The 25,370-nt window shown below is 45.2% G+C and overlaps 1 protein-coding gene across 5 annotated transcripts in view; it reads right to left on the bottom strand.

Moving 5' to 3' along the window:
* NIPAL3 (NIPA like domain containing 3) overlaps nucleotides 1–25,370 on the bottom strand; it is a 429,324-nt gene that overhangs the window by 112,337 nt on the left and 291,617 nt on the right. For all 5 annotated transcript variants that reach the window (XM_069622701.1, XM_069622704.1, XM_069622703.1 and 2 more), the window contains 2 exons: nucleotides 21,530–21,665; nucleotides 12,900–12,988 (listed from right to left, as the gene is read on the bottom strand). In XM_069622701.1, coding sequence (XP_069478802.1) covers nucleotides 12,900–12,988; nucleotides 21,530–21,665 — 225 coding nt within the window. The remainder of the gene's footprint in view (nucleotides 1–12,899; nucleotides 12,989–21,529; nucleotides 21,666–25,370) is intronic.

Below are 25,370 nucleotides of genomic sequence, written 5' to 3'. Positions count from 1 at the left end.
CGTGTACCAGACCTGTTTTCTTCATTCACGGACTGCTTTGCCTGCCGCTTTGGGAAATCTGATTTGCTCGTGTACCAGACCTGTTTTCTTCATTCACGGACTGCTTTGCCTGCCGCTTTGGAACTTTGTGATCACGGCATCGGTAAGACCCTTCTTTTCACCACTTGCTACCAAGCACATCTCCTGTACTCATTGTACCTTGCCGCCAAACTATATCACCTGCAACACTCCAACTTAATTGTGTCCTTTGCTGTTACTATCCTCTTGCCACAATAAGACTTCAATTGGGCTTTCTTCAGTAGTGCACAGGGACGCTTTGCTGATAGTGCACCAACCAGACTCTAGTGCGGCCCACGTTCTGCCTGGGTTCAGTTTCCCTAACTAACCTACCTATTTGTTATTTTGCCCTTCCGTTGTCATTAACTCTTTGGATATTGCAGATTCAACAGCACATTAGTGGTAAGGGTTTTCTTTTGTGTGGTTATTAATTTTCCTTCGCTAATTGACAACTATAGTCAGGACAGGTTACATTCTCCTCTTTTACTTATAGGTGGTTTCCAGTTGCCTTGAATCAAGGGGAGGGCATAGTTCTGGTACTACTAGAAAGAAGCATCGAGGGAAAGGGATTTTTCTGTATTCCCAATTGCTCACCTCTTGTTTTTCCTTTACAGCTGGGTTAGTGGCGGTGTGTTCTCCCTGCCCTTTTGAGCAATCAGTCTCTCTGCCTGGTTCTACCCAGCAGAGAGTCATATCGTTAAAGAGGTCTTGTGCCCTCACAGAGAGGAGGCTAGGTTGGAGGCCCCGACCTAGCTCTTCAATCAATAGTTCAGTCCTGAGCCTTCCGGCCACCGATTTGGTATACTCCCCGTCCGGTGAGTAACAGTCTGGGTCATGGTCTTGGGTCATGGCCCAGTCAATCTGCCCATGTCCAAAGGCTATATACCTCAGTCACCAAAGATAGATCACCATTTGTTGTACCTACATTATGACACTTTAAAAAAAATAAAACACGTACACATTTGCAAAACCATGCTTTCAGGTCCTTGCCAATGCTCCTTACACGAGTTTGCTGCAAATCCGCCCATGTTTTATTTTTCAAAAGTGTCAAAATATACGTTCATACAATATTCATATAATTTAGCCCCCACTTGACAAAATCCATTCAGACTTTGCACAAACATTCAAGGTGGGTCTATAATTTTTCTGAAAACTTTTGTACACATTCGTTAAACGGCAAAGCCATCTAAAAATGTTGTCTAATTTTGCCCCCTCTTGACAAAATTCCACCAAACCTTGCAAAAACCATTCATGTCTAGGTCTACAATCATTTTGCAAACTGATGTGCAGATTTGTCAAATGGCACCACATTTATAAGCCTTTAAAATATTTTGGGCCCCCCACTAATTTTATTCCCTCTTGACAAAACAGCACCATACGTTGCATAACGATTCAGAGTCTAGAATGAAATTCCAATATTTCATGCAATTACATTGAGTGACACCAAAGTAATAAAGGCATCCAAAAACTGATTTTCACCAACACTGTAATGCACTAATAAGCAGAGATGTCCCCGAACATCGCAGGACTGTCCCGGAGTGTTCACGGACATCGGAGAAGGATACACACCCGTTTTGGGTCTTTTTATGGCCATATCCTATCCCATCCTCATGACCCCTCAACTCCCCAGAGATTGTTTCATTAGTTTGACAAGTGCAATGTTGTGTTTTTTAATATGTTATTACTGTGCTGTCAGCAGACGCTGGCTGCTGTCCGCAAATCTAACATGGACGTTTCCAAAAATCTGACGCGCCTCATGTTTTTTACTGACCAATTAGCGTCCGTATCACTTGAGTGCTACGGGAGGGGCTAAATGTGGCACTCTGTTTTTTATGTTATAAAACTGGCAAACAAGTAAAAAACGGTTAAATACTACAGCCTGAAGAAGCTCTAGTATAGAGTGGAACCCGTTGCATTTTTTAACCCAGATGGGTGAGTGAATTGTTGATTTTTGGTCCACCATGTTGGTACTTAGAGTCAATCTTTTAACCTTGTGATGCACTTCATACATGAGTCTAAGCATTATCTATTAGTGCCCAGGAATTTTTTGTTTTTTCTGTGTTAACTGTGCATTGGGTCTGGGCGTGTGCACATCCAATCTTACCCTAGTGCCCCAGCCTTTTTCTTCAAAAATTTCTAAATTCTGCAAAGTCCCCAAATCCAAATGCAGAGAAGCAGGACGGCCTAAACGTTCAATGCAATTTAAGATATTGCTGCCATTTTATCCATTTATTCAAATCCTGTGGCTGTCTCATGAGTAATATATATACTATATATGGTTCAACTATATGGTTCACAGTTCTCTGTTTGTTGCTGGTTTTCCTAGGGTTCCCGAACCCTGCGTCAGACTAACCACTTCTTTTTAGCTTTCCTGGATATGATCCCTAGATGGTGAGACAGATGTGCATCTGTCCAGGAGAGGGGCTGTCATTAACAAATATGGTATACCACCAGAATCCTTTGGTGTTTCAGAAATCCCAGGATGTACATGTGGAGTGCCTCCACTTGAGTGATTAAGGGCTCTACAAGTAACCTTTAGGCAGGACACAGTGGCTCTGACTCAAACGGTATAGTATTTTTAAACATTTTCTTATTTGTTTTATCCCAACCATGAACAGTGAACAAGGTGAATTATGTACATAACTATATATGCTGGATCCCTTAAAGTGGTTAGTTCATCTATAGAACTCACACCCTCCCCACTCTCGAGTCAAGCATCAATTCCATTTCTCAGACCACTCACAGGACTGATCTCATAGTTCCTTTCAGAGCAGTATACTCAGTGCGAGGTTTGAGGGCTGGTGTCCTTATTCCAGGGTAAACAGTGTTGCTGTATCCAGCAATGGGCAACTGATGAGGTATTGGGGACATGGAAATTAATTTTAAGCTGGAAAATGAAGTGGGATTGCTATTGGAGGGTAAACTTTCCTTCCACATATAAAAACTGGCGAAGCGCACTTCCACTTAGTTCACTATAAATAAGAATATGTCCGAGCACTCCTTACTTGACTATGCAGTAATCAAGGTTTAATCAGGGCTCCCTAGCTCACAGGGTCTTTCAACCCCAGGTGCCATGAAGGAACTGTACCTCCAAGATCACTTCAGCGGCCACCCAGTCAGGGCTGTATGGACTTTCAGAGCACCCAGGAGTACACAGCAGTACAAGCCTGCTGCTCAGGTTAGTTCTCAATGCACGTCTTGCCGGATGCTGTCTTCTTTCACTGCACAGGTGCTTACCAGCCAGACTGCAAGTGCCACAGAGTGACGGTTCCTGGGTCCCAGTAATGGGACTGGGCAGAAAGTCAGAGTGATTAGCTTAAAATGACTGTCTTATGGACACTGAAAATTTAGTTAGAAGGTATAGGAGAGCGATGTAGGCCTGGGAGGATTTCCAAAGATCACACACTTGTCAGTCAGGTCTGCCTCAGTCACCGACTGTCAGCTCACTTTTTCTCCTCTGATAAATCTCTTCCCGTCAGCCCACTTTGACTGTTGCGTTTATAATAATGTTGGAGGAGTGGAGTGGTGTGAGGGTGGGCAGTCTGTGGCAGTCCCTCTCAGTCTTTCTACAGTGGTTACTACAGTGTTTTTTTGGCGCAATTTCTACAAGAACTGCAGTCAGCAAGCGGAGCAGAGTGGTGTGAGAGTGGGCAGTTTGTGGGAGTCCCTCTCAGTCTTTCTACAGTGGTTTTTTGGCACCATTTCTACAAGAACTGCAGTCAGCAAGCGGAGTGGTGTGAGAGTGGGCAGTCTGTGGCAGTCGAATGGAGGCTGGGGCGGATCGTGGCGAACCCCTGGACTCTCGACTAAATACGCCCTGCCTTGAGGAGGAATGGCGCTGGTTGCGCAGCTCTCACATTGACTGTGCTCCTAATGAAACTTCAACTACAGTAAATACAATCACAAACATGCTTTCACCTCAAACCGGCCCTTCATCTTCCTTAAAATGACTGGGGGGGCATGCTGCAAAGCCTACCAACTAAACATGCGCTTGTCTCCAAGCCAGACAAACAAAAACAAAAACAACTGCCAAGCAGCTGGACACAGGAAAAAACTTGGACGTGCTAAGTCAGTAGTTGAGGACTCCGCATTGGTCTTGACGATGGTTTGCCTCAGATCTTGCCGCAGATTCTGCCGCGCCCGTCCCCTGGAGAAGCAGCCCTGAACCCAAGGGGGGCCGGGAGGGTGGGGGGTGGCTCTGCTGCGCCGATGCCAGCGGCTTTTCCCCTGCTCGCATGGAGATGACGTCCCTCAGAGGAGGGGGAGGGGACGCTCCTGTTGGCGGACGGGGGAGCCGCGGGTTGGACAGGGCAGAGCATCGGGCAAAGCTGTGGAAGGGCAGGCGGAGGGGCTGGCTTTGGTAGCGCAGCAGGGGCCTGAGGCTCCAAAGGGATCTCTCTCCGTGGACCCCTTGGTGCCAGATGAGCGGATCCTCTCTCCGGCGGACGACTGTCAAACTGGGAATTCATCGGTCTTGAACTCACTCAACTCGCTCGCAGCCTTACTTCCACAGCGCCACGCGGTGGCCAACGACGATAATGCATCAGCTGACCAAATTGTTCATGCTCAGGTTCATGAGCCACCGAGCCACCCCTGCCATTACGTGCCGCATCCACTTTAAATTTCAGCAACAAAAACTTGGGACCGGCTCCTAGCAACCGTAAATTACCGTTTGACTGTAACCCAGACACTATTACTCCCACACCACATTCAGAGGGTCTGGAAGCACCCTCCAGCCCATGTCTGTACGAGAAAGAGGGAGCCAAGCGACGAGCACTAACTTGCAACTTGCATGACATTCCTTCTGGCCTTTCTTCTAAAAGGAAAGATCTGGTGACTCTAAACAAAAGAACTTGCACAAAGTCGCAGAAGAAAGGCGCCCTGTCAACATCTTCAACAAGCTCAATCATACAGAATTCTCTCAAACACTCTTTTCAAAGACAATCTAAACAGAAGCAAAATGGGCTAGATGAGATCTCTGATGCAGACTTACTGGAGGCACTTCTGGAACCCTTGGTAGCTTCTTCAACATCTCAATTAACTAGTGGTCTATCAACTTCCGGTGAGGATCCACCAAGTAATTTAAGTTGGCACGTAGGAAATCCTTCAGAGTCTCTATCATCTGCTCAACCATCTACGACCAAGGAGCCGAGGGGCTTGGACCGACCAACGACTTTTAACCTTGAATCTGTCCACGATCTCAGCTCTCCTCTTCTAAATCACCTATACAAACCATTGGTCTAAACAGCCCTTTATCTACCTCAAGCTCACTTGTTGTGTCAAAAGCTCAGGCTGGCTCAAAGGCAGAGTCTTTAACAGCTACAGGACCAGTTCACACAAGTAATTTCCTGCTACAGGATAGGCCAGCTTTGCCAATCCTAAACCCAGGTTGTCGGGAGATTGTTGATGTACATATCAGCAGCCCTGCCTCTACTGTTTGTGCTACGCAAGCGCTTCCTAAAAGGAAGGAGCAAGGCCTCGAAGAGCATTTGGAAACGGCTCCTTCATTCACCTTACCTCAGCATAATTTTACACAAATCCCCCGGTTTGGGCTGCCATCCTCGCCTTTACAACCTCCGAATAACAGAAGACTAAGTGAGGCATCTTACAACATCCCGAAAGATACTCCAACCAAGAAAACTAACCTTCTATCCATCATGTCCTCTGTTACCATAGCGCTAGCACCCTTTTGCAAGCTGTATGAAGAGATTAATGACTACCTTAAAGACCACACTTCTATTTGTGCAATGATGAACTCAAAACTCATTTACTCGGAGGGCTATATCAACGCTTTAGAACTTGTAAAAATGATCCATGTACCTTGTCTCATGGGTTTCAACCGAACAACACTGGAGCCACCAGCAACAACATTAGAATCTCTGACCACCGGAAAGCTATAGACTTCAGTACGCAAACGGATCCACAAGACCTGATCTCGCCTGAGAACCTCCATACTCATTGCGGAACTAAACCTAAAGCTTCTTCTTCTCGCTCCTTGGGGCTTGTTAGCTCCCTGGCGAACAAATCTAAACCAACAATCCTGGACAACGACGTGTTATGTTTGGATGACATGCCTCCAGGCAAAGACAAAAAAGTGGCAAGTCAGACATCTGAGAAAAAAACACTGCCTTCTATCTTCCATGCTGGCAACCACGCCAGCCTTACAATGCCAAACAACAACCAGGCTACTACTCTTCAGGTGTGCCTAAAACTTGCTTCTACGCTCAACCTAGCCCCAATTGGGCCCAAAAAAAGTCCTTGACGTCATCTCTGGGAACCATACAAAACAAAGGCACAGTGGCTGGTGCGGAAGAAGTGGAGCTGAAGGAACCTACAACTCCTCAGATAGCCTCTCCCAGCAAGTTACATTCTCCTAAGACCATCAACGACTTTCTTGGCCACAAGGAGTCGATGGACCTAAGTCAGCACCTCGAATCTACCAATGACAGCCAGCCAGGAGCCGCTGCACACCAATCTAGCAGCATGACGTAGACTCTACAAACTGTCACAGTAGACTTCTCAAGTTTCAGCTTGCTGAGTGACTGTTTTAAAAATTTGCCGGACACTTCTGTGTCTCGGCCTAATCCACACAGCCAAGAGCCATCACAGCGAGCAAGCACGTCTGAAACCTCCACTAATCGGATAGCTACTAAATACACCGAGGGTTCATATGCCTAGAACGACAGAGGACATGGATCACGCTGCTTCTAGTTCGGATAAACATCATAGGCGACCTCAGCATGTGGCACATGTGCAAACAACATCTGCCAAAAATAACCATCAAGATAAGCCTAATCTCCACGAGCACTCTAAGACCAGGATGCGTCTCACCTTTAAATTGCGCCAACGATCAGGCAATCAAAAGTATATAGTCCTGAAAAGACGTACGGTGTTGAACTTGATGCACAGCATTCCAGCTTTAAGATCTATCAAATCTGAAGACCTTAGGACTGTGGAACCATCCCACGAAGGTAAAAAAGCATCTTGCTTTCTGTATGTAACATGTGCTGCATAAACAAGGATTTGACTTAACACGTCTAAACACAAATGGAAACGCGTTGTCAGATCATATGCTAGAGCACAGAAGGAGATCCTACTCCGTGGATAATTCGTGTTCTGGTCCCCAAAAACGAGGGGCAGATTGCTATCTAACCACTACACTGAGCCACATCTCCACCAAGGGAAGATCTGCATCCAAGGACTTCTTCAGGCTGTAGACCAGATCCAACACATTTGCCATCACAAAGGGAAGATTCATTGCATCGCCCAAAAGGCCAGACCAAAAGCCATAAGGACCTGGCGATGTTAGCACAGGACCTATTTACTCGAAAGACTGCCGACCCCCTGAGACCAGCTTTAGAGAATCAAACATGGTTGTGGCTGCCGAAAGCACTGTCATCTGGACTTCATAAATAGCCACCATCGCAGATCTCCACCCCTTCGGAGTCCCACTTTCTCTCCTTAGCTTGTAACCTATGTGGTTATGACATTTTGTGTCTACAGGAGTTGTGGCTGAAAGAAAGACCAACGCTAGACGGGTTTGAAATTGCCTTTTCAGCGGCATTGTTAGGGGAAAAATGCAGACCATCTTCAGGTTTTGATGATTGCAGTTCGGCTGGGAAGTGGCCTCCAGCTTGTAAAGTTTATTTTGAAGTCCCCGTTTGTCCTAGCGGTCCTACTCTAATGGCTCCACAGAGAGGTTGGAACAGAAACTCTATCTTCCACGCATCTTCTTGTCATAACCATTTAATGGAACCCTAAGGGAATCCAAAGAGATTCATTGTTTGATCTGGTAACATCTACACTGGACTCTGTATATTTAGAGTCAAAATCTTTGAGATAATAATTTGTGGGGATCTTAACATCAATTGCTCCACAAACAAGCTGGAGTCAGCCGACTCAACAACATCTCAGGTCGTTCAACGCTGAAAGGAGTGGTCCAACTTAATGACATCGAGAAACATTCAACACGGCAACTACGCTTCCCGATACTTGTAAAACACCAACATGGAAGCGTGGCTTGGCACACTCCACCATTGATTACATCTTCGCTTCACAGTCATTCCTTGTCAATCTGTTGGAAACAAACGTTCAATATACAGCCCAAAGTCACCACAATTTGCTATACATAAAATGGGCATCAGTAAAATCAGTCCATTTGTATTACCCCGTAAGTCGTCAAATCAGTTGGCACCATACGAGCCATAACAGACTCCTACCCGAACTTGGAAAACCGCCTTGAAGTCAATTACAGACCGATCCTAGAACCGTTCAGAACTCTCAGTGTAGGTGCTAAGTATCCCAGTCTGGAGGAGGTCAGTTACGCTCATACATTTGATGCTGTACTGGTAGTGAAGCGCAACATGGTCTGAAGAGCCAAAAGAACAGCTGTACGTCATAACACAGATCTTAACAGAACTCAAAAACTCAAAGTGCAAAAGAGGTGACAAGGAGCTATAAGTCTTGATTAAGATCATTTAGACTGGCCTTCTACCAACAGGACTCGGAGGCTATGTAAAAGTAAATAAATAAAAGCAATTCCAGAGATTTTAGGAAACTGATTAATCCACGGCGCAAAGCGACAGAAACAACCCTGACAAATGGAATTGCAGAGTCTACTTGGATACAATTCTATTCAACATTGTTCAAAATTCCAGAGTCGAGTTTACCCATCTAGATCGTCATCAGCAACTGCCCCCTGGGTAGATCTCCACGACACAAATGATATTTTGTTATCAATATCTAAGTTGAAAAATACCAGGGCGCCAAGGCCCGATGGCTTGTCTAACGAGAACTTAAAATCTGCTACAGGGGTTTGGGCAAATCTACTGAGCTTAATTTTCAACAGATGCAGTATTCAAAGGAGGATCCCGCCCTCCTGGTCTTCAGCAGTGATTATACTGATTTTTTTAAAAAGGAGGCAAAGATGACCCAGGGAATTTTTGAACCGTGGCATTATTGAATGTCATAGGGAAGGTGTATGGCAGTTTACACCTGAAACACTTCAACTCTGGCTGTAAAAAGCACCTTGTGAAGACCCCTTGCAATCAGGGTTTAAAAAGGGGACGGGAACCAGCCTCAACATCCTGCTACTCAGTACATTAAAAGAAACTGTAACTTGCATTCATAGACCTTACCCAGGCCTTTGACCTAGTTAATAGATCGGAACTCTGGATGAAACTTATCGATAAGAATTGTCTGCCAGAGATCTTGGGTCCTTTACAAGCCCTACACTCAAACACCAGTGTACAAGTTCGGCTGAGCTGAAGGGGGTTGTTATCTTCAGTGATCCCAACATCCAGAGGAGTTAAACAGGATTGTCCTCTTGCTCCGGCTCTTTTTTTTAGCATACTTTGGTGATTATAAGGAAGCTAATGCTGAAGCAAGATATTTTCCTCCGGTGATTGGCCAAGCAAAAGTCTCTAGAATCCTTTACGCGGATGATCTAATACAACTGGATCAAAGGCCAATCGGCTTACAACGTCAGCTTGCGGCTTTAACCAAGTACTCTGCAAACAACTACTTGGAAATCAACAAACAAAAAACAAAGATTGCAACCCGACCTGATTTTTGTCAGGAGAGAAAGTGGAACAGGTTCCAGAGTTTAAATATCTTGGGGTCCTGATCACCTCCTCACAAAAAGATATACCAATGCAGCTCCATCAACACGCAAAAATTAGAAATCTCATTTCGCAGGCAAAAATCCTGGACAGGAAATATGGTCGCTTTTCACTGTTGCCACTACTCAAGTTCTATCGGGTGAAAGTGATTCCCACAATCACTTACGGAGCTGACGCTATGCCATCTCTCCCAGACCTAATATGGCCTAGATTGGAAAGTCTGTTTTGGCGATCAGTTCTTAATCTTCTGAAATCCACCCCAATAGCGGTGATTAGACGAGAACTGTCACTTACGTCCTTAGCGGCAATAGTGATTAGAACTACTGTAATGCTGTACCAAAAAATTAAGGATCCATCTAGCCCAGCGATCTTTACCCTTGTCCGAGAAGAGCTGAGCTCAGGCAAATGTAAAATGTTGACCTCCAGGGAGAACAGATGTAATCGAAACCTAGAAGATTGTGGCAGTTCAATTGAAGAACTAGTTTCAAATCCAACCAAAACGAAAAAACGGTTGGACGAACAAGATTGGATTGCCACTCTAGAGAACGCATCCACTTATAAACTGACCCAGCATCTGCCTCGAATGATCAGAAAACTAAATGAGGTTCAGGAAAACGAGATCAACACTTCTCCGAGCCAGACTGAACCTCTTGCCTTCAAATGAGATCCTTTTTTATAAGAGGAGCCTCCGTGTCTAACAGTTGTCGTTTTTGTAACTCAAAGGCAACTATAGCAACGCTGAGACACCTCTTACTATCGTGCCCGGGAACAAGTCTTTACAGAGCTCCATACTTGATCTACCATCTGGAGAAAGCTTATCTGACAGAAGAGGAGTTGTGGTGGGAACGCCTAATAGGGGGCCTCAGACCATCATGGGCAATAGCATCGACTAACATTTTAGATTTAATCTTTAAGGACAAAGTAACGGAGCTCTTGCCAGAGGGTTAGAGTCTACCAGAATTTATAAACTTTACGATCCAGAGGGTACTAGTTCTTGTTAAACATGAGTTTTTGTGTTTTAAAGTGATGCTTATTTTTACTTCTACGTTTCTCTTTCTTCTTTTCTTCCCTTCTCTTTTTCTTCTGCTGATTTATCGCTACTTCTTCGTTTGTTTTTTTATTCACTCCTTTCAAATGTTCAAGATTGTTTAATTGTCTCTTGTAAAAATCACTTCAGTGATTAAATCTCGTAATAAAAAAAAATAATAATAATGTTGGGAGGGCGAACCCTGGCTTGAGCCCTTTACCATACAGCATTCTCAAACGATTCAACCTTTTACAATTTTCATCTTTAATTACAGTGGTCTGCTCTGTCCATAATTCTAGCAGGCCAATACACAACTAATCTGATAATCTTCATTTTTCTAATCCCTAGTAAACATTGTGGCTGTATTTGCCTCATATTGTCATCCATAAGTCTAACACACTCATATTACATATTTAGATACCATGCCTATATTTATGGCTGTGCAGAGGCAACTATCCTGCTGCAGGTGGTGCATGGAGGGTGGTGCATGGAGGGTCAGGAGAAATTTCAGGTGACCTCATGTTTACATTGGGGTCACACCAGTTCACATTCGGCCAAGCTTCTCGGAGTTAGTCCGTTTGTTAGATTGATAAACTAGTGTAACTGATCTCTCAGGGAGAGATGGAGCCAGTAATAATCCCTTTCACTACTTAGCCCCTCGTTTAACCGTAGGTCAATTCCCCTCCTTCCACATACTGTGAGGACTACATCCAACTTTTTGATCCCATAACTGTTATTCTGCTTGCCTCCTTTCACTGGTCTTGTTCCCTATTCGACCATCTGCTCCTGCCTAGGGCCCACCTGGCCCGCTGGAACCTTCCTTTTCGTGCCAAACATGGCATTGTCCCCTTCTTAAGCTTAGCTTTTCCCTTCAGAACCTCATCCGACCCTACACCCTGCTTCCCTTTTTCACCACCGTCTCCGCTACTCCTCTATTTGCCAACTCCTCCTCACATCTTCCCTCTTCTTCCGCCTCTGCTTAGCCTTTCACCACCACTACTACCTCCCCAGATCGTACTGCCTACTCCTGCTCTTCTGCTCTTGCTTTCAAAAACCTTCCTCTGCTGTTATCACTTTCTCCTCTGCCTCACTTGCACACTCCTCGTATCACTCTCCAACTGCCACAAACATCTACAACAGCCCACACTGGAGTTTATAGTGCTCTGTCTGGGCTTAACTATTTGTGAGTGGCTGCACCTGTGTTTGGTAATAGGGGCAATGTTGGGAAAGGCTGTTGTGTACACCTGACCTAATTTGGGGCCTAAGTGGCTGGGCAATGTGTTCATTTGGTCTTTCCGCTATCTCGGATTCAAGTCCTCCCTTCACTGCCCTTCCCTGCCGCTCTCTATGGCTGCCTGTGCAGAGATCAGGTCGCATATTTCTTGGTAAGCAAAAACCTCCTGAATGTAAAGAAATTGCTGTCTTGTGATCAATTTACAACATTGTACCCTGGTAACTGTCTCATTAGGAAACCATGAACATGCAAGACTGTATGAAGAGCAGACCTCTGGAGCTCTGAAATAGGCTTGGCATCTGAAATAGGTTTTCGAATACTGTTGGTTTAAGAGTAACAATATCAGAACAAATATTATGGGTGAATGAATTATAATGGATGTGAATGAAGAGGAGTGATTTTCTTTTTCTTTCAGGGCTTTCTGCCTGCTTAGCGAGTTCCAGGATATCCAGTTGGATAGGAGCAGCATTCAAGGTTTTAATTTGCTCGTTATCCGACATGTGCAGAGGACCTAGTAAGAGTATCCAGGATATTCTATAGAGACCTTCTCCAGGACTATCATCACTGCCTTAGAGAGCCCCCCCCCCACATTGCCTTCACCCCCATATCCCCCACCAGACCCCCCCCACCCCCACCCCGCGGCACCCCCTTGGCAGTAACCAGAGCAAGGAAGGAGTCTTTCTCATAGACGGCAACCCGACAACACTGTACACTTAAAATCTAAGCAAATGAAAACCTATCTGATAAGAAATACATGTGATTAAGCACCAAACAAGGGCAGTGTAGCAACAAGAAAGCCAACCAATTGTTGCAGGATGTACTAAAAAAGTTTAAATCTAGAGACATCACACTGCATACCATGCTGGGGGCATGTTCCAATTTTCCACAAGAACCCTTTGCTCAAAACATTTACATTAAATTCAATAGGAAATGACTTGAACAGTAAATTACATGAACTCACCTGCTGTAATAGCGACTGTTGTAGAAAGGATGTAATTGACACTCGCAATCAGAGAAGAATCAAACATTTGTGATGCCTCATTCAAAAACCTTCAAAACACAAGAAAGAGCCAAACCAATACATTTTGTTATATAAATGTGGGTTTTCATAATGTATCACTGATAAACTAGGACTACCACACATTATCTAAGCACAAGCTGCTCTACATATTTAAATACATGGATCACTAAAGCGAACGGAGGATAGCACAGGGGCAACGCTCTGGTTTTGGAAGCAAGACCACGGAGAGCAACAGAGGTTTGAATCCCGGATCCACGCTTAGAAACCAAACTCGGGTACAGTATTAGGCGTGTTATAAAAAAACAATAAAATAAAAATAAACTAAAATGAAAGTGAACTTAATATCTAAGAATCTGAAGTGCCACAGCTGGGTACAATAGAAGCCCTGTTAACAATTAACTATAGCGGCCTGTAAACCAGACCCTGTCACTTTCAGCAACAATATGGTTATGTTTGGGAAAATGTCAGCTAAAGTACTGAAGCCATTAAACTGAGCAGAAAGGTCACAGGGCATGGTTAAGCAGTATTCCTGCTGGTTGATTGCTCTCGGCCATCCGCAATGCTGACAATCAGGTATTCGGCACAGTGTCCCCACTGGTGCCAGACAATCTAGTGTTTACTGAACTTCAGAACAAAACCGAAATCCTTTTTGAAATGATGTAAAAGACATATTCAGAGGTTGTGCCCAAAGTCTTAATTCAGTACTGTTTTGACACAAAAGGCACAGTATATCGGAGAGAGACCATTGCTCTAAAGCAGTGCTCCAGATAAGATTTTGAGGTGGGAGTATTTTACTCCCTGTTTTTAAACTTTGAGAGTAAATGTGATTTTAAGAGAGTAAAAATGACTTTTCTCTTTTGCAAGAGAGTAAAATGTATGTGACATCCAGCGACGCATGCACAAACTGTATGGAAATCCTTAGCGTACCGCAGCTTTCTGCGTTGTGACAGAATACACCTTTTATTATTTCTCTAAGGTATGGCCATTTGATCTCTCCTGTATATATTTAAATGTTGAAATCACAAAAACCTAGCCGGCTTCAGAGAAATACATTCTGTTTCTGAGGTGGCTTGCAATTACATCCATGTAGATAAAAATCAAAAGAAGCCTTCTGGTTTCTATCAAGTAACCTGACATTTGCACTGCCCTCTGCTCTAAATCTGTGTGTAAATGTATGCAGGAAAATAAAAAAGCTGTCGTATTTGCAAGATTTTCATGCGTAAAAAGGCCTAGTACGCACCTTATCTGGAGGCCTGCTCTAAAGGTTTGCTGAATAAGCCCCAAGGTTGCTGAACCTTTGAGTATTGAGGCTGCCCCCTCTCGGCATATTTGTGGCAAAGGTACAAATGTTTTTATTAATTGCAATAAGGAGTGCGAAATACTTATACGACATACTAGCAACAGAATAGATCATAAACAAATCGAATTTTAAAAGATGTCATTTCATTAAGAAAGTAATGTGCTAATGTGTCCAGGTAAGGTTCCACTGTCTGCAAAAAACAAAATTCAGGTTCAGTTTCTAAAATTTTCAATTTCTGTAGTAAATCTATTCCACAACACTACATTAACTAAATTGTGGCATGTGTGTGGTTAAGGTTGTTTGGTCAAATGAGTTTAAAAATCTGCTTGCTTTGCAACATTAGGGCAGAATTTCATTTTGGAGGTTCTTCAGTCTAATTTTTTGGTACACCAAAACCTTTTATTTTTTTATTTTTTGGATTACAGGATCTTTTAATTATTTTTGTGGTCAAATGGGGTTCTCTTCAAGTCTGTGTGACACAGCAACCCTTTTTCAATATATGGTTCTATGGTAGCCCATTAAGCTTAGGACAGAGGTGCCATAAGCACTTCATTCTTGCCCATGGGTTACAATCACCCTACATTGGTTTTAGGGAGGAGGTTGGTGGCAGATTTAGTTTATTTATGGCTTCACCAAGGGTGAACGCAGATGTACTGTATTAGTGGCACAATTTAACATTTTGGTAACCAATGAGGTACTTATGTACTTTAAGTCCTGCTCTCTGCCATTTTGTTTCTTGAGAATTCCTTTGTTTGGGGTACCACGCGGCAGATTAAAAGGATAGCTGTGCACTGTAAGGGCGCAGATGTACAAGTCTGGCACAGTGGTAGCATGCTTCTGGGCAAAGACTTGTATTATAAAAGAAATGGAAAAAAAACTATCTTACCCTATTTCTATCAGGGATTGCCCTGCCTAAACAAAATACTAAGGACTTGGTCAGGATGTCGTGCAAAGTAAAATGTTCACCGCCCTGTGTCTAAACCTATTTGCGTCCCTTACGCTAAACTAAGGAACAACTGGGTGTCTTTGTGATTCAGAGGGAGGATTCTCACTTTCTGGATGCAGACTTAAAATGTTCCATTCTTGATGAGTAACCATAGTACCCAAGTATCAAGTGGGGGGGGGGGGGGGGGGGGAGTCTCTTCCCCTTATTCCTTTCCTCTGACCACAAGTGCACTATGAAGTCTGGTTCACTATCCTGCCAGACAGTGAACCCTTTTTATCAACAAACATATTTTCCAAGTATCAAGGGAGTAAGTCCTTTCCCCCTGTTCTGTCTCCAGCTTAAAGATTGTAATATTGAGTCTGGTGCACTATCCTGCCAGACTTAACTAAACATCTTAAGAGTTCAAAAAGTATTGCTTTCTTTGTTAGTGGGTCTTCGACCCCTTGATTCAACTTCTTGCACTTTTCTTTCTTTCTTGTTTGTGCCCCTGGTCCCCCGGGGTTGTTTCAGGGTCTCCCTGACCTGTTCTATGTAGTTTTCCTCTTCAGTGTGGGTCCCTAACCCCTTTATCTTCTTTCAGGTTCTCCACAATTTGCTCTGAGCCCCAGGCTTGTGAGTTTCTTCAACTTTGGATGGGTCCTCAAACTGATGAATGCACTTCTGTGGAGGTCGACCAACCTCATACGGGTCCCAGACCGTGGTGTGTTGCGTTTGGGTAAGGAGAGAACCCCCAATGTCCAACAGACCTGGTGTACACTCCTTACAGGTACTGTCCCATATATGACACTTTACAACACTCCTTCCAAATTCAACAAGTTGCTTGTCATTCGTTTCTTCCCCTCAGGGTATGGTTTGTGGGTTCTCTACCCCTGCTACCTGGTATACTCTCCTGCCACATACTGTTTGACTTAGTATAATTATTAAAACTGGTTTCCGTTTCCACACTTGATTTGTTATCCCTTTTTGCCCTTCTGGCTTTTCTCTTGTATTCAGTTCCCCCCACTTCCCACCAGCTGACCCGACCCTTGACGGTGGTTGCTACATACTGGAGGCGCAATTCAGCCTACCTTTGTTTTCTGAGCAATATTTTACTTTACCCACTTGCTGTCAAATCAATCTATCACAAGACAGAGTGAGGATTGGTTGGTTTTCTTGTCTTTTCTGTTTTTTAACCCAATACACCAGGGTTAATCAGATATTCTATGGGTCATTAAATTACTATATACCAGTGATAGATGTCTGAATAATTTGCCTTGGGGGTTCTTTTTAACATCCTTTCTCTCCCAATATACTTATGAAAATGGGAGTGTGTGGTCAAGGAAGGACACAGCTTAATGTATTACATACCGAATAATTGACAGTGAACTCCTTTAATTTCTTATACTGTGTCTGTTAGATAAGCACCACATCAGCGCTACCTAGCTTTAAACTTACAACAGCCAGGGATAGAAAGAAAATTGCTCTATCCTTCTGTCTTCCTTCAGAGCCGTGCTTCCTTTTGACCACTCAGGTGACTGGATTTATCTCTGTGCTGTAATTTAATTGTCCCACAGATGTGTTTTGCCCTGCGTTTGTGTTATACCGACCCTTTCCCTAACTTGGTGAAATGCCATTGCAGTCTCCGACTTGTCCTGCGTATTTGAGCGGGTCTTCTGCGGCATTTCAGCCTTCGTTGCTCTGCTCTCGGCATCCTGTAGCAATACACTCCCTCTTATCCTCGGCCGTACTTTCTCTGGTTCTGCCTTCACCGGTCGGGTTACTCTCTCGCCGTTCCCAGACAAGTTCCTTCTCCTCAAAACTGCTGTAGACGCTTGTCCCTTCCCGGCAGCATCTCGTTCTCTTTCCTGCCGGTCGCTCGCCACGGAACTAGCGTATGGTTCCTCGCTCCTCCAAGGCTGGCTTGACAATATACACAGTCCTTCTCTTTTTATGGCCGGCGTGGATTTTAGCAGACTGTACCGTGTAAGTTGGTTCTGCAGTGTCATGTTTCCTCCTAGCCTGATCTTCTTTGTGTCAGTACTATTAGACACTCCTTGTGGGTACGTCTCCTTCTTCCTCATCTCAGTAGGATCTTTATGAATGGAATCCTCTACAAAAATAGACAGAGGTGTGAGGGGCCACAGGGAACTGAGTGGGGTGAAAGGATGGAGGGTACAGAGGTGAAGGTGGCGAATACAGAGTTCTCCCAAGTCAATTGTCACTGGTCCGATTGAGGGCGTACCTCCCCATGAGATCCACCCACTGAGTACCACCCTCAGTACCACTGTCAGGGGGACTACCAGGTAGCAGCCTCACCTCCCTGGAAGTGACAATACCCTGGGATTCGTCACAGCACACATGTGCTCACTCTGAGCCCAGCGCTGCACCGCCCTCTAGAGCAGAGGTCTTCAAACTGTGGGGCGCGCCCCCCCAGGGGGGCGCGAGAGCCAGCAGCATGAAATGTAAAAAAAAAAAAAAAGTTTTTTTGTTGAGGTAGGAGGAGATGGCCAGGGGCGGTTCACATGGTCGGACTGGACCATAAAACTGACTCAGACACCAATGAAAAAGTGGCCTGCAGTTGCAAATGGATATTCATTCCTTAGTCACAAACCATTTGAATAGTACCTAAGGGGGTGTTTTGTGTCAAAATTTAAACAAATGGTGATATTTAAAGAATATTTATTCAGCAACAATGGTCAAAACTACTAGCTGCATAGTGAAGTAACTCAAACTGGCCCACATTAGCCAAAAAAGTGGGCCGTTTTGATTGGACTACACTAGCACTTTGCATTTTTAGTACGGGCATTGTCCTATTGCCCTATAGGCCAGTCTGAGCCTAGCAGCTCATCCATAATGGCCGAGGGGTATCCTCCCAGTGGCCCCCTCACCCATTATGGAGGATCCGAGGAGCCAGCTGAGGGAGTGCTCCTGGGCTGGCTAAACTGTGTGGGCCTCATTCCGAGGTCAGCGCAAAGGGATTACCGGCACCGGTGCCAGTAATCCCTTTGCGCCCTATTCCGAGGTCCCTTTGCAGACCTGTCCTTAACGCCTGGTTTTACCAGGCGTTATGGACGGGACCCGCAAAAGGACTTCAGAGCTAATAACGGTACCGTAATTTACGGTACCGTTATTAGCGCCTTCCCCATTCCCATTGAGCCCTATGGGGGCTGAAATGGGAATGGGGAATGGCATTTCAAATGGGGACTTACCTGTCCCGCAAAGGTCGGAATAGACCGGTAAATCCCATACCACCAAGTCGGTGGCGGTACCGGTATTGGTGCTAGTCATGGCGCTAATAGCGCCATGAGCTAATAGCGCCATGACTAGCACCAACCTCGGAATGAGGCCCTGTGTGTTTGTTTTGGTCCGAAGAGCTGATTTTGGGGATTGGGGGTAGAGTGGGGAAGGAGGGTTGTACAACAAAGGCATTTTAAAAAGGCCTTTGTTGCACAATCCCCCTGCCCACCTGCCAAAATCAGCTCTCCTTCTGAGGCGCTGTGGAGCCCAGGGGACAACATTTTAACCCATTATTTTAAAAAAATTCACGGAACCCCCCGAACCTCCCTTGATTGGTTCGGACTCCCTCGCTGCACTCGGTCGCTATGGCATTTGTATGGGAAATATGGGAAATATTTATGCCGCTCCACTTAAAAAAAACAGATCCCACTGGCCCTCGCACTGTGTTGGGAATGTGGGGGGGGAGCTCAGGGACTGTGGTGGGAGCAGGATGGGCAGGAGCACTGGGATAGTGGTGGTAGCAGGGTGGGAAGAGCCCAGGGACTTGGTAGGGGTGGGATGAGGGAGCCCAGCAACCGTGATGGGAGCATTTGGGGGAGCCCAGGGACTATGCTGGGAGTAGGGTGCAGTGACGGCGCGCAATATTTCATAGCAATTTGCACATACTGTCCATTTGACATTTTTGGGGGGCCCCGCCTGGCCACACTTTGCTCAGGAGGGGCCCAGACCAAAAAAGTTTGAAGACCACTGCTCTAGAGTGGTTTGGGTTGGTTTCACATCCTGGGGGTGTGGGGGTGGGGAAGACTGTCATGGGACTGTCTTTTGCTGTTAGGTTGCCTCTCTGTCCTTCGAGCCACCGGAATCTGCTTGGTTGGGATCTTACATCCTTCTGTAGCCATCACTGCTGTTGCTTTCACTTCTGGCTGGTGGGATTTAGTCCTACGAAGGTTGATTGTTGTCTTTTTGGTCATCGTTGATCAGCGTTCAAGTCCCTAGGTGTAAGAATGCTTGTTTCACCTGCATAAGATGACACTTTCCTTACCAGGTTGTTTAACCATTTCAGGGCCACGTTTTCGAAAACAGCCACCATGAGTACCTAGCACTGGATCCTGGTAGGATATTCAAGAAACCTACACCCAGGGGTCCCCCATAGTCTTATCTTTGGGTTCTGCAGGTCCCCTTCAACCATGTTTTGCCAGTCATCAGTATTACCGCAAATTCTGCTTGGCATCTTTTCTCCATAGGGTTGCTGGGTCTTCCCTGGCATCTCTTGGGGTTGGTCGCTGTATTCTTTGTAACCATGGGCTAGAACTGGAACATATCGGGGCTTTTATCACAAATGCAGATCTTTCTACTGACTCTGTCTTATTCTTTTGGAGACATTTTAAAGCTTACATGAAACTTCTCTGAATTGACTTTTACAGGCACTTACCTGGACTTTTCATTTTCCCCAAAACCGCCCTCCCACCAACCCTGTTAGGTCACTGGAGTTTTAGGCACAAAAACTAGAATTTTTGCTAATACTCCCGATTTTATCTGACTTTGTGTTTTCAATGAGGTTTACAAGTCCTTGCGGCTAGTACTGTATGTATTGCTTAATCTTGCCTTTTGTGGAGCACTCTGGATTTGAAAACCCCCCTTTCTCCCTCACAGTCTAGATTAACGTATTCAATATGTTACTTTCTGCTACATTTTTCAGGAAGACTGTGTGGCATCTTGGGTCCTCATAATAACTAAGAGAATGCAATGTTTTACAGTGTTTATTGTTTCCCTCTCTTTCCCCATTCTAAGACTATATGTGAAGGGCCCACTGACAGGTAGTTTATTTGTAGGTTAGTTGTAGAGGTGGATTGGATTTTAAATGACTATGCTTTTAAAAAAAACATATGCTGGCTCCATCATGTATTATGTGCAACTATAGTATCTATTTTAAACTGAGAAGAGATTTTATGTGCAATCTGGTGTGTATATTTTCAGTATGCCAGTGTTGGGCATTTTCTTTGGTTAGCAGGGCTGACTAACTGAACTTTACTACCAGCCTTCATTCCTCCCTCGAGTTAAGCCTGACTGATATGCCATAGCTACCATTTTAGAGATGTTTGGCTTCCCTTTTGGTTGGACATCCCTGACCAGAGGTCTCTGTAAAAATCTCCCCAACAAACATGAAAAGTGCAACAGCAAATAGGAGATAACCTATTTCCCAAACCTAAAGGCCCATTCTTTTCATCACTAAGAATCATTGCAAATTGAGAGTCCCTGCAATTTCCTTACGAGTGACATTGGAAGGCCTGAACTGTACACAATGTACTGCAACAATTAAACTTTGCACCAGCAAAATAGCTTTAAATGACGTCAGAGGGTGAGAAATGGGTAGTTGCTTTACAAAATTCCTTGCCAGATCTATTGTACTTCCAGCCAAATATGTGTGAGCGCATCATGCATTTGCTTCATAAGCTGTGGCCCCCACAGGTAAGAGCTCCCTTTTACTGTCTAAAAACAGAAACCAGGACACCTCCCTCTGAACTATAAACGTTGCCGAAAGACTACATTCTGTCATAAAATATACAGCTGATGGTTGTCTTTCTGCTAAGTATTGTTCACCTCAAAGATTGTGTAAATCAGAGCTGACTCGTTGAGCATGTTCAGGGCTTCTAACCTATTTACTCTGCCTTATACATTCTTTGGACGCAGTCAAGAACAAGATGCACTTATGCTGCATAGAATGCAAATTAATAAAAGCAGATCCAACCAAAGAGGATTCTTTCTGTGGGGAGATACAGCCGAATAAATTTGACTGATTTAATTTTAAATATCAGACTACATACAGAGGGCATGTTGGCCGGCATACCAATTCTGATAGACATATGCCACAGTGATATGAAAGTAATGCAAGATGCAGTAGAACTGAAACGGGATCTGCACTATCATCTGTGCACTTGTATTCATCAGGAGTCTGAGCAATACATAACTTTCAACCACTGAGCAGATCAGTTTTCAAATGGAATTCACTGGACCTCTGCTAGCAGATATACCACTTAACATAGATTTGTTCCAACAGACACAATCTCCTTCCAAACACAAAAAGAGATGATCCTGGTGTAAACTCACGTTGCTTGAAATATAGCTGTTGCCACCATGCTCACAAACATGAGATAGAAGATAGGGTACCCCAGCTGGAGATTTCCCTGAATCGAAATTATTATCATACCAGCTAATGCTTTCACAGTCACTGCCGTCATTGAACCTGTGGGATAAGCACAAAAGAGGCGGGTCATACAAAATATAACTTTTAAAAACAAAGCAGAGAAAAGTGTATATCTTTTGGAGACGGAAGAATGACCACAAACTACAATGATAATGGTTACAATCAGAACAATGTTCCACTCAGTTATTTCGCGATATTATCAAATGGATTAGGCGAACAGCATCTAACCTCCGGTGGCGTTTCTTCATCTATGAAGTAATTACATTACAGGAGTGACAGACATAAACAAACAAATCACCATGAATTTAGCACACATACTCCCATGCTCAGTAAGAATGTATTCTCATTGCCGTCGCACCGGCTCTGCTATCCCTGCTTTTTAAAATTTCAGGGTTATATAGTCTACAGATCAAACATCTACAGAAATCGCAATGCTTGCAAAAGACGCTGGAGAAATTAATGTAGTGGGGTCCTTGTGGAAGGGAAAGGACAGAGTATATTTGTGGATGAGGTTGCCTAAGATAGCAGCTGTGGGCTGAAAAAGTTAACCTTTTAAGTGCCCTTGGGAAGCATATAAACCATATAAAAAAAGGAGGTCCCATTTTGCCCTTAAGATGTATGCAGAGATCTTATGCGGGGGCAGTAGGTCAGCCCCCTCACTCCAATTCACAAAGTTGAACATCTTTTTCAGCCCACCAATCTGGGCCCCCAGGAAGCCTTCTAGTGATGGGCTGCCACTGCACACACCAAGCAATGATTATCTGCTCCAAGTCAAGGTTGGTGCAGGTGATAGTTCAATAATGGCATGTGATACTCTACACTATTTAACAGCTGTTAATTCTTATCCCTTGAAAAGGAGAAAAAATGGAAACCAATAGGGGGCGCAGGCCAAGGTGGCCACCTGAAGCCGAGCTTTGAGAAATCCCCAGTCCGGAGATATACTGGTGCGACATTGACCCTTGCAGGATATGATAGTTCATTTATATAGCACCTATACACAATGTGTTTCAAAGCGCTTCAAGGCAAGGGAGGGAAAAAGGGAAAATACAATTTCATTCTTACAGGCCATGAACAGTAAGGATGTGAAATTAACTATCGTATTCGGCCTGACGACATTTCAGATAGTGCAAGAGCTAAGACATAGATAAGGAAGGGCGGGAGAGAGTGGGAAGGAAATGGAAACAGACAGGCGACTACTGTACAAGGCCTGACAACATTTCTGGTAGAACCAGAGAAAACAGAAGGTGAGGGAGAGGGGTGTAGAAAGGGAGGGGCCGGAACATAACAAGCAACTATCGTACTAGGCCTAACAACATTTCACATAGTGCTGGAGTGGGGGGGGTACAAGTGAGATGAGGGTGGATGAGACAGACAAGGTTGCTATCATACTAGGTCCAGGGACAATTTTGATAGAGTAAGTGCATAGAAGAAAGTAAGGGGAGGCGGGGAGGAGATAGAGAAAGGGAGAGAAGGAGAGAACAGAGTAAGCAGTCAAAAAGAGTGGAGAAGCAAGAGGGGAGAGGGAATACAATAGCAGAAGTCAGTAGTAACACATAATGTTGCAAGCCTGGATACAAGTTGAAGATGGTGACAGCATGATTCAGGGCCACCATGAGAAAGGGTGACACACCATGAATCAATGAAGTCCATAAAAATCAAATCGAGCATTGGCCACAACACGGTACCAGAGTGTATCAGGATAGACGCCTGCAGAAGTAGGCTGGAGGGTTGGGGGTGGGGAGGAGCAGGGTAGAAGAATCAAGCGAAACAGGCAACACCTGTGTGGGAGAAGGGGGTGGAGGCACAAGGAACATCACAGGGGGACTAGAGAAGTAGGGATGGCCTGTGGGGACAGAGGGTAAATGCATGTTGGTGCATGCTTACCTGCTGCCTGAGCAGGGGTTTGGGCCCTGGATCCTCCTGGTTCAAACAGGAATTGCCCTTTTCTTTGTCTGCCCTTCGCTTCGGACGCCCGGGCGAGAGACGCCCTTGATCACCAGGTGGGCGGGCTTTGCTAAGTGGGGAAAAAGAGCGGCAACCAAGAAGGCACCAGGTGGGCGGAGCTTAGGCCAGGTGACCAAGATCCACTTGCACCTGCTCCCTATCAGCAAAGGAAAATAGGCTGGAGGGTTCCTTAAGTAGGGAAAAGAGTGGCAATCAGGAAGGCAGCAGGTGGGCAGGACTTGCTAAGCGGGGGAAAAGAGCAGCAATTTGAGCAGCGTGAGAAGGATGGTGACCATGGTCCTCGCGTGAATCAATCTGTCTGACTTGAAGGGCAACTAGGAGTGGCGCTGAGAACAGAACCGTGGAAAGAAGATGGAAGACCTGAAGGAAGCTGGGATCACTTGCTGTGTAGGTTTGGGAGAAGGTGCGAGCAGGTCAGGACGGGGCCACACAGGCAGGGGACAAGAAACGACACAGGTACAGGCAAATCGGGAGTAGGTCATCGCTCCCCTGTCAGAGAGTCCGAGATTGCGTGGCCACTAGACGGAACAGCTCGATTCTAACGGTGCCCGGAAAAGCCAATGGACTGGATTCCTGTGCCTATTGAGAGGGGCCCTGAAGACGGACAAAGGGGGTGTGAGCCAGATACGTAGAGGGAAGTGGCATCACAGGAAGTGGTGGAGGCCCTGTGATGGGTGTCATGACCCCTCTTGCTGAAGCAGAATTTCAAGAGTCCTTAGGGCTGAAGAAGGATGTCCTTATGGTGCCAACAGCGGGGCAAGATGTGGTCTTGGTGGAGTGAACGAAGTAGAGAAGCTGTATGTTGCACCACGGTGTCCCAGGCTCATAGATTCTGTAGAGTGGGCTGTGGAGACTGGAGCCAGTGCAACAAGGTGATCCCAAGTGGTCCGATTACCTCCGACCGGAGATGGTAGCATTTTCTGGTGGTAAGGTGCTGGGCAAAGGCTTACTAAGTGTTCAAGACCTACAACAATTTCGCAGGGACCAGGCGATGGCGTGTGGAGGCAAGGACACGGCCCTACAGGAGAGTGAAAAGGGAGGTCTCTCAGCCGTGGCTATGACGGAAATCAAAGCCCTCAGAGGGGACATACAGCCCTCCATCACTGACTTGAGAGGCTGTGCTGACTCATTGGAAAACAGAGTGGAGGGCATGGAGACTAATCAAATCAGTGGGAATTTGTTGGAGCTGCGGTACGACGATCAAGGAGGAAGAGGTGCGGCTGAAATTTGATTTTGAAAACAGGAAGAGGAGGAATAATCTGAGTCCTCGACCTCAAGGAGCAGTAAGGCGTAAAGTTGAGAGGAAGGTCAAGGAGATTGTCAATAGTCTCTTCCTGGAAGAGGGCAGGTAAAGAGGTTGCACTTGACACAGCACTGGACGCAGCACATAGAGGTGGATGGAGGGGGCAATGTTCACTACTACGTGGAAAAGGCTGCAGTGTTGGAAAGGGCTGGAGACCACCCAGAGATTCAATACGAAGGTGAAATGATCCGTATATACCAGGACTTGTTCAGTTTTATGCTTGCCAGATTGGAGTGTCACCCGCTTACAGCTTGGCTGAATGAAAGGGGCATCCGATATAGATGGGCTTACCCATTTGCCTTTATTTTTTAAATCAAAGAGGGGGATTACAGGTTGACCTCGGAAACAGAAGCAACATAGGTAACCAACACCTTTCTGAGGAGGTACATGAAGAGGGAAACCATCTTCCAGGAAAGTAGAGAGAAAACAAGAGTGATTTGTCCAGGGTCTTCTCTCTGCAAAAACGGGTTACTGAG

This window comes from Ambystoma mexicanum, chromosome 11, assembly GCF_040938575.1.
Source record: "Ambystoma mexicanum isolate Mex_15411 chromosome 11, UKY_AmexF1_1, whole genome shotgun sequence".
Taxonomy (NCBI): domain Eukaryota; kingdom Metazoa; phylum Chordata; class Amphibia; order Caudata; family Ambystomatidae; genus Ambystoma; species Ambystoma mexicanum.
The sequence above is the reverse complement of the archived record's forward strand: the minus strand, read 5'-3'. Positions and strand labels throughout refer to the sequence as shown.